The 9,737-nt window shown below is 39.4% G+C and overlaps 1 protein-coding gene across 3 annotated transcripts in view; it reads left to right on the forward strand.

Annotated features, from left to right (window-relative positions):
- Positions 1-1,608: 1,608 nt before the first annotated feature.
- The window catches only part of HTATSF1 (HIV-1 Tat specific factor 1), a 14,284-nt gene continuing 6,155 nt past the window's right edge, over positions 1,609-9,737 (forward strand). The window contains exons 1-7 of one of the 3 annotated variants that reach the window (XM_037733335.1): positions 1,609-1,776; positions 1,986-2,207; positions 4,000-4,180; positions 4,557-4,604; positions 5,046-5,200; positions 7,134-7,297; positions 8,712-8,811. In XM_037733335.1, coding sequence (XP_037589263.1) covers positions 2,022-2,207; positions 4,000-4,180; positions 4,557-4,604; positions 5,046-5,200; positions 7,134-7,297; positions 8,712-8,811 — 834 coding nt within the window. In that variant the 5' untranslated portion in view covers positions 1,609-1,776; positions 1,986-2,021. The remainder of the gene's footprint in view (positions 1,777-1,985; positions 2,208-3,999; positions 4,181-4,556; positions 4,605-5,045; positions 5,201-7,133; positions 7,298-8,711; positions 8,812-9,737) is intronic. The other 2 variants (XM_017514155.2, XM_017514154.2) reach the window with 2 other exon arrangements.

Here is a 9,737-nt window from a genome sequence, read left to right on the forward strand (position 1 = left end):
CCATTACAGGTACAATGTGTTTATCTCTCAACTCCACTGGTCCACTACTATGGTGACTCAGTAATCCTCTTGCGCTGCTTCAACTGCTCCTCCCACCCCTGGGGAACTTCTCCATAGTAGGCCTCTGTTCTGCCTTTTACCTTCCCTGGGAGTATCTCATTGCTTCTTTGCTACTCTAACCACATCCCTGTCTGTTCCACACTCAAACTTCCCGGGAGAGGCTCTCACTCGATCAGTTAGTCAAATCCAGTCTGGAATGCAGATCTACTCTGCCAGGTCACCATACAGACCCCAGGCAGCTTTTGGGCCAGGATGGCTGGGTGACATGGGACCTAAATGTAAGGAACCCTTTCAGTCGCCTGCTCAAAAGAGGGTTGTGGTAGAGCAGGCACTCAATGACATGTGCAGTAGGGCGGTGTCGCGTATTTTCACCTATGCTGTGAACTCAGGAATGAAATGGGAGCCCAATAACACATTGCTGAAAACAGCTGTATGTTATTTTTGGATCTAGGAAAAAATATTTAGCAAGGTTTAAGTAAGCCTAATACAACTCACATTACCTGTATCACAAAAATGCACACAAATTCAGTTCTCCAAGAGTTCCTACCAGAACGAGAACTTCATGAAAAGGAAATACAATGTAGAAAAAAAAAAAAAAAACTAACCCAAACTATTAAGAACTGTTAACGTTGAAACCATAGATTCATACAGCTGGTATGCGGTGAGCCAGGATTTTCTGGAACTAGCACTCAACTACTATGTTTAGACGTGAAGGTCACTGGAATAGTGAATAATTTCTTTTGGGAAGGATTTCCCCGATCTTAAGCCTGTGTTATGATATTTATGTTTACACGCATGGGCTCCTTATTATTTTAAATGAATTAGTATTTGTTAACGGCCGTTTTAATTTTTGTGCAGAAATATTGGTGAGTATAATCCACAAACAAATGTTTTTTGGGATCTTCAATGTTTCAATGTAAGAGTCGAACTCCAGCCAGAGGAAGGTATGAGACCGATAAAAGAGAAGGCTGGCATTAGGAAAAGAAAGTGGGCCCTTCTACCCCTTGTTCGTTCATTCATTCGCCCATTCTGCATTAGACACCAGATCCGGTGCCAGAAGCTTAGGCTACCAAGATGAACTAGATCCGGTGTCTATCCCAAGGAGTTGTAAAGAAACGAGTAAAATGCGGTTCCTGCGAGTGGGAGGGGCCTTTGGGCGAACGAGGCACGTCGTTTTCTCGAAGCCTGAGAAATTTGTCCTGCTGCCCCACCCACTCCCCCAAGATGGCGCCCACCGCGACACCGGCCTGGCCACCTCCGCGAGGGAATATTCCCACGCCTTCCTCCGATTTCCCTCCCGGGCCGGCCCGGGCCGACTCGCCGGGACCCCGCGGAGCTCAAGGCCCTGAGACGCCGCGGGATCCCCACGGCCCTCGCCCCAACCCAAGGCGGGCCCCGGTGGGCGTCGATGCGCGGCACCCGCGCGCCCCCTAGACGCCCCCTCGGCGCCCCGCCCCCCCGTGCCTCACGCCGCTTGCCGGCGTCGGCGCCTTTTGACGCCATCGTGGGCGTGTCGGCGCGAGCCGCGACGTCGCGACGCGCCGACAATGGCGGCTGCGTCGGCCTGAGCGGGTCTTCGTTTGCAAGTAATTTCCTGACGTTGCGGGGGGAACCGCACTCGTCTCAGACCCGGTAGGCGGCGGCGGCGGCGCGCCTGTGCGCTCCCGCCGCGCCCTGGACCGAGCGGCGGTGCAGAAGCTCGGCGGAGCGAATCAGGTGGGCGGCGGCGCGGCCGAGCTCACAGCACCAGCGCGCGCGCACGGAGGGCGGGCCGAGCGGTGGGCGGTGCGGCAACAGAGCAGCACGGACTTCCCGGGGACTGCTGGGGCGCCGCGGGGAGGCGGGTCGGGGGGCGGTGGGGCGCGAGCGGAGCGCGACCGACCTCCCTTTCTCTGCGGAGCTCCAGCGTCATTTCGGCCTCTTAGTTCTCCTGAATCCTGCTCCTGAGCTAGGTAGGAAACATGAGCCGCAACCACTTGGATGGGAACGACGAGTTTGATGAGCAGTTGCGAATGCAGGAATTGTACGGAGACTGCGAGGACGGTGACCCCCAGACCGATGCCGGTGGAGAAACCGATTCTCTCGGGCAGCAGCCGACGGACACCCCCTACGAGTGGGACCTGGACAAGAAGGCTTGGTTCCCCAAGGTAGGAGAGTGCCACGGGCGCCACTGCAGAGCGGGCCGCCTGGCCAGTCTCGCGGGGCACTCCTTTTACGTTTGCATTGCTGAGGTCCATGGTCCTTGGTCCTAACCCCCTTGGATAGCGACGCTTCTTTTTGTTGTGTTTGTTGGGGCACCGATGTGTAAAGGAAGAAAAATCTTTAGGGTGGTGTCTTAAATGTAATTCTGAAGTCTTTTCTATGCTTTATTAATTTTGTCTGTGAAGGTCACAATTGGTTATTACATTGATGACTGCCTTTTATTGCAAAGAGGAGAAACACCAAGAGCAAATTAGTAGCTGTCCATTTCTGGTAGCCAGCCCCACTTGTCCTAGGAAGTCGGATGTTTAGCTTATGTACTATGTGCAAAATGCAGTTTCTTGATAAAAGTAGCTGTTTATGTATCTTTAGTAATTGAACTTTGTTTGCGCCTTGCTTTACTTTCCTAGTAAATTGTGTCCCTAGGCATATATGTTTGAACCATATAACTACAAGAATGAGACTGGAGATACACAGAATATAGATAGAAAAGATCTGTGGATGTTTGTTTGACGTACTTGGAAATTGCTAAGTATTTTTATTTCACTCTCGAAGTAAAATAACTAATGTTAAACTTGGTTCTGTAAACTTTGTGGTAAAAGTGTCCTTTTAATCTGACTCTCATGAGCGGGAAAGGGCACACTAATAGCACACAAATTGACTTGCAAGCCAGTGATACAAAACCTGTCTCACGAGATTGCACTGCTATTTTAAAAATTTTTTGCAACTTTTCGTTCCCATTCTGTATTTGTATATGTATTCCAATCCCTCCAGATTGTTAAAATTTACGATTTCACTTCTGTATTGGTAGTGCCAGTTTGATTGTAGATTTGGTGTTTTCAGCATTCTGAATGCTTTTAACAAAGGTCTGGTAATGGATTAATGTGTGACTTTATCTTTTTATGTTATTGAAGCCCATATCTTTTTATGTTATTGAAGCCCATACCTCTTCAAACTTTGAGTTTTACGTTTCCCCATTCTATGCGTGCCTAATATTGATTGATATGATGCTATAACTATATTTCTTTAGTTGTGCAATAATGCTTTTCCCCAAAAGGGAGGACGATAGATAGAAGTTGAGTTTGTCTTTAATTTGTTCTGATACTAAAAGTTAACATGATTTAATTTGTGATAGAGTTAAAATGAGCATTTAGTTTTACAATTGTTAACCAACCCCATTCTTAATGTACCGTATCAGAGTTCTGTGTGCACTCTGCATGCAGATTTGTGCTTTCTGCATACAAATATACATGTACAATAAGTAATTGACTTATTGTACATGTATATACTTATTGTACATGTATATTTGTGCATCTGTACGGTAAAAGTGGATTCTGTGGTTAGATTATTGATTGACTGTTGGTTCTTATTGTTTTGTTATCTGGTACTTCCCTTTGTTATATGTATTTGTAGCTTTAGTCAATAGACTGTAGAGAGGTAGTAATTTATAAATGAAACACCTAGAGAAGGTGGCAGCATCACTTAAAATGCTTTAAATCGTACCTCAGACTTTTGCATTGACCATCTAAGTATTTGTGTCTTATTTTTTATCACCATATACACACTTTTCTATATGAGGTAACTATTCTTGGGCCTACGCCTTAATGACTACAACTGTTATCCACAGAAACAGTTCTGTGTTAAGTTGTATAACTATGCTGTAAAAACACAATTTAAACTTCTTATAGATGGAAATAATTTAAAATTTCTATGTCTCTGTCTTTCGAATTGCTTGTTTAGATCACTGAAGATTTCATTGCTACATATCAGGCCAATTATGGCTTCTCTAATGATGGCGCATCTAGTTCTACTGCAAATGTTCAAGATGTCCATGCTAGGACTGCAGAGGAACTTCCACAAGAAAAAGCCCCAGAACCCGCTGATCCCAGAAAGAAGGGAGAAAAAAGAAAGGCTGAGTCAGGTAACTGGGTCTAGCTCACAGATTTTAAGTGCAAAAATTAAAAATATGGGTGTGTATATGTACAGTTACTTTTTTGAGAATTATAATAGCCTTGAAAGCATAAGGTGAGTGTTTTCTTTAAGGTAGTGTCAGAGTTATAAAGAATGAAGTTAAACTGGCCATCTTTTTTCCAGATAGGGTCAAAAACTAATTATTTGTCAAAAGATTTAAATATTTTGAAAGCCGGGTAGTGCTTTGAGTTAGTTTATCTTGGTCTTTTAAGACTAAGAGAAACGTCCTTGAAGTTTCAAGAAACTGCTGCTTTGTCAAGATTCCATAATATGACTCTTAACTTTCTTGCAAGTGTTTTATTTATTTAATTAATTTTGATTTCTAGGATGGTTTCATGTTGAAGAAGACAGAAATACAAATGTATACGTGTCTGGTATGTATAAATTTTTAAATAAGTTTAAGGTAGGAAATAATTTTGAGATTTTTCACGAAGTGATTTTTAGCTTTCAGTTTTCCATTTTTTATCATTGTGTCATTTTTTTGTTGAGCCATTTATATTAGTAAGGAATATGTGTGTTTATTACAGAACCAAGAAATTTAGTGTGTAACTTTACATGCCAACCTTTAGACCCAGTTAATGTAACTAACAGCAGTGTGTCCCTTCACATTCAGTGAGGCCTTCAACAAAGCATAATTTTAATGTGTACTTGAACACACAAAAATGTGAAATTTCTTCAGTTCTATAAATGTAAAACTTTTCCATACATTTAGAAAATCAACATTGCATTCACCTAAGTTACAGATTTCTAATTGGTAGAATGCTAAGTAATTCACCTTTATTACCGAATATAAATGTTTTTTAATTAAATGACAGGTTTGCCTCCAGATATTACAGTGGATGAATTTATACAACTTATGTCCAAGTTTGGCATTATTATGAGAGATCCTCAGACAGAGGAATTTAAGGTCAAACTTTACAAAGATAATCAAGGAAATCTTAAAGGAGACGGTCTTTGCTGTTACTTGAAGGTAAGTTATATGATCAAATAAGTTTCTGTGTCTTCGTTTTTAACTCAGGAACCAGGGCTATAATTTCTATAGGTAATAACCAACACCAAGAACTATTCAAAACAGGATATGAAGAAAACCGAAATTTCAGTTAGTACCTGTGTGTATCACACTTGTTTTAAGAAAATATGTTACCTGGTTAAAGTAGTATATAAGTATGTGACTGGAGTGCTTCTTTTGTCTTGAAAAATTCTCACTGGAAAGATGTCTTTATTGATGTGTACAGTCAATTCAGAATACATTTTAAAAATTCAAGAAGAAAAAAAAGACAATGACATTTTACTTGTATACTGGAGTGAATTACACCAGGGTTCAGCAAACTCCAGCCCTGTTTTGGTAAATACAGCTTTATAGAACACAGCCACACTAATTCACGTATGCATTTGTCTATGATTGCTTTTAGGTTTCATTGATAGAGCTGAGTGGTTGCAGCACAGACCTTGTGGCCTACAAACCCTAAAATATTTATGAACTGGCCCTTTAACAAAAGGAGTTTTCTGACCCTTGAATTAGACCATAAGGAGATGATAGCTTATGCTTACTGCTTTAAAATATTTTTTTGAATGCGAGAAAAGAGAGAGTGGTAATAAGAGAAATTTGCAGAACTGCATGTAGTCATAGTACCATAAATTACACAAAGAAACCTCAATGCCAAAGGCAGCCATCGTTTTTGGAACACCTGCCACCTTAGGGGCATGTGTTATTATCGCAGGGTACAGAACAAATGAAGATGGCATGTACGTAAGTCAAAACCTGAAAATAATTACAGAGTAAAATCAAAATGGTGAAGCCGAAGTGCAAACACCGTGGGTGCGTTGTGAGTACACGGTATTCCAGTGGGATCAGAAGAGGGTAGGATTCAGCTGGCAGCTTTTTGGGAAATAGGTTTTTGACCTGAATCTTAAATGTGGTGGTTACGGGACGTGAGCATGACCATTTTAGGATGATAGTTTTGTAATGTTCAGATGTAAGGAGATTTGAGAGTCTTACACGTTCTTTAAGGATTATAAAAAAATCTGTGAACAGACTCTTAGGGAGTTCTGTTACATGTTTAAAATTTTTAAAGGAAAAAAATAGGATTTTGAGACCCATAGAAATACAAGATTGTCAAAACAGTAAATTGAGTTCCAGGAAAATGAAGTGAATTATTCCAGGACCCATATTTTATGTGAGCAGCTGAGTTCAGTTATCCATTTTTTTTTTTCTACAGGTCCTCTGATCTTTGACTCTGTGTAGGGCTGATAACTGTCCCCTCTGTGTAAGACCCAAAATCCATACATGTATTTAATATAAAGTGCCAGCCATCAGATAATTGTCTTCTACTTCTCAGTGTATTACAGACTTACATTTTAGTTGATGAACAAAAGAATTAAAGGCTGTCTATGCTGTTCCCAGTTCGTTGAGTCATCTCGTCTTTTAAGTAAGAGTATTATAGGATTTTAAAACAAATACACCTTAGAAATTATGCAAGTTTGCTCCCCTTTTTCTACAGATGAGAAATTGTAGCCTTGAGACAAGATTATACAATAATTATATAATTTATTGAACACCTGTCATATGCTAGGCCTTGTCTTTTCCATGCATTATTTCATTTAATTTAGGTCAAGAACTTTGTGATGAAGATATTACTATTTCCATTTTACAGATGATGGTATTAGGGCTCAGGAAGCTTGTATAATTTACCCAAATTCACACAGCCGGTTAGGGACTGCTGTGTCTCGAATCCTGGTTTGGATTCTAGAGTTCTTTATCTCAAAGCGATAAAATGATCTCATATATTAGTAATATATAAATATAAAATTTTAAATTATTTTGTGTATAATCATAGTTTATCTGAAAAACTCCTTAAGTTTTATTTTGTTGTATAAGTGACTATATTTTATCTTTTATAAAGAGAGAATCTGTGGAACTTGCATTAAAACTTTTGGATGAAGATGAAATTAGAGGCTACAAATTACATGTTGAGGTGGCAAAGTTTCAACTGAAGGGAGAATATGATGCCTCAAAGAAGAAGAAGAAATGCAAAGACTATAAGAAGAAACTGTCTATGCAACAAAAGTTTGTAATTTTTTTCCCTTTTGAAACAGGTTTCTTATATTCTAGAGTATATTTTTGGTAATAGCCATCTAGTTTTATTCTGTCAAATCTGCCTACACATTATTTTAAAACAATTTCTTTAGATCATCAGGTACCTTTAGCAATCTATACAATAGGATGATTTAGCAGTGGAGGGGATTTAAATTTTCCAAGATGTTTAGTTGTAATATGATAAGGGCTTAAATGAGCTAAGAGAAGCCATCTGTTTGGAAAACATTGAACATCAAATTAAATAATATAGTTTAGGCTTATGTACCAGAACCATTAGATTACTTTCTGTGTGGGTTGAAATCAGCTGTACCAGGAGCTAAATTTTTATATACAGGTTTGTTATGGGATTAGAAATGATAGGATTTTATAATTGTATTTACTGTGTAGTCGTATGTACTATATGCATAATGCCATCAAGTTTCTATTATTCTGTTTAATATACTTTGAAATATTCTAGTTTTAAGAAATTAGCCAAACTAATATTTTCATCAGAGTAAACTCTAATGACACTTCTAACACCACTACTTAAATTAATTAGAAATGATCATAAAAGCATTGGGTTGTTATGTCTCATCGTTTTTACAAGATTAGGTAAATTTGATAACCACATATTTTTTAAACAATATCAGTAAAATTTATGATTGTAATGGAGTGAGTAGTTTTACATGTTTCAGTGCAGTTTGTTTTTTATAATGATAAAGTACCTAAAAACCAGTATAATTTAAAAATAGTTTTTAGCCTCAAAATATATCTTTCTGGACTTATAAATACTAAGAATTAGAGATTTTTCAAAGGTCTCATTGGAATGTTTGTATAACCAGACAACAGTTGCCCTGAAGAACATTTATTCTGGGGATTTCAGATACTGGGGCCGTTTTGCCCCTGCCTTTTATTTTATTTTATTGTTTATTTATATGAGACAAGAGTCTTGTTCTGTTGCCCAGGCTGGAGTGCAGTGGTGCAATCTTGGCTCACTACAACCTACACCTCACGGGTTTAAGCGATTCTCATGCCTCCACCTCCCTAGTAGCAGGGATTACAGACGTGAAGCACCACGCCCAGCTAATTTTTGTATTTTTAGTAGAGATGGGGTTTCACCATGTTTTCCAGGCTGGTCTCGAACTCCTGACCTGAAGTGATCTGCCCGCCTCCACCTACCAAAGTGCTGGGATTATAGGTGTGAGCTACTGCACCCGACCCCCTGCCCATTTTTATTTTAGAAAGTTACCTGACTAGAACTGTGACTGAAATAGTTTGTTGTTATAAAATCCAGTAATTATCATTATTAAATACTCAACAGAGTATTGTATGAACAACTCATTTTTTTCTCTCTCCAAGTCTGAAGCAAAATTTACAGTTTGTTGTTACTGCTTCATTGCCTCAGGCAGCTGGATTGGAGACCTGAGAGGAGAGCTGGACCATCCCGGATGCGCCATGAACGAGTTGTCATCATCAAGAATATGTTTCATCCTATGGATTTTGAGGTAGGAAGTGGTGTGCCCACTGACAGAAATGCTGATAGGCTTTCTTTCAAGGGAGACTGGAGCTTGCCTCACCCCATCTTTGTCATGTCACCTCCTGCGTGTTTGTGCAGTGAGTAGTGAAGGAAGATGGAGCCAAGAAGCTACTTCAGTTTTGTTGTTTTTTTTTTTAATTTCTCTTCCCTTTGTTTAGCCCAGTATTGTTTTAAAGTATATCCCAGATAAGAGTGTTTAATAACCATACTGCACCCCAGCTGCTTGGTATGGGAAATCATTGAAAAATACCATCATTAAAAGATTTATGGGAACTGCTTGTGAATTTTGAGTGCAGTCAACAAGTGTGGGCTGATTTTGGTGGGGAGTACCAGCTTCACAATTGTAAATGCAAACTTCAGTTTAATATTAAAAGTTATAATGCTTAATGTCCCTGGAAAGTTCCAATAACAGCAAGTAAAAGTGAATGATTAAAATAGTATTTTAATCATTTTTTTAAATGATTAAAAAAAATAAAGTGAATGGAACTGTCCTTCCTCCCCTCAAAAAACTGAATAAAGGAAGAACAAAGAACTACTTAAGGAGTTCTAAGGAATATTGTCATCAAAGTACCTTTATTTCAGAAAGTTCTCTGACTGGAACTGTGACTGAAATACAGTTTGTTGTAAAATTCAATAATTATCATTAATAAATAACAAAGTATTGTATGAATAACTTTTTTTTCTCTCTCCAACAAGTCTGAAGCAAAATTTACAGTTTGTTGTTACATTCTGCCTCTGTTCTCATCTCTGTCTACTGGTGTAGAGCGACTTTATTGTATAGTGGAGAAACAAGTATTCTCTCCCTGGTTCTGAAAGTAGTGATAGCAAGTTACACAGAAAGCAGTTTAGGCTGGGCGCAGTGGCTCATGCCTTTAATCCCAGCTACTTGGGAGG

Source organism: Cebus imitator, unplaced genomic scaffold, assembly GCF_001604975.1.
Source record: "Cebus imitator isolate Cc_AM_T3 unplaced genomic scaffold, Cebus_imitator-1.0 Scaffold517, whole genome shotgun sequence".
NCBI lineage: Eukaryota > Metazoa > Chordata > Mammalia > Primates > Cebidae > Cebus > Cebus imitator.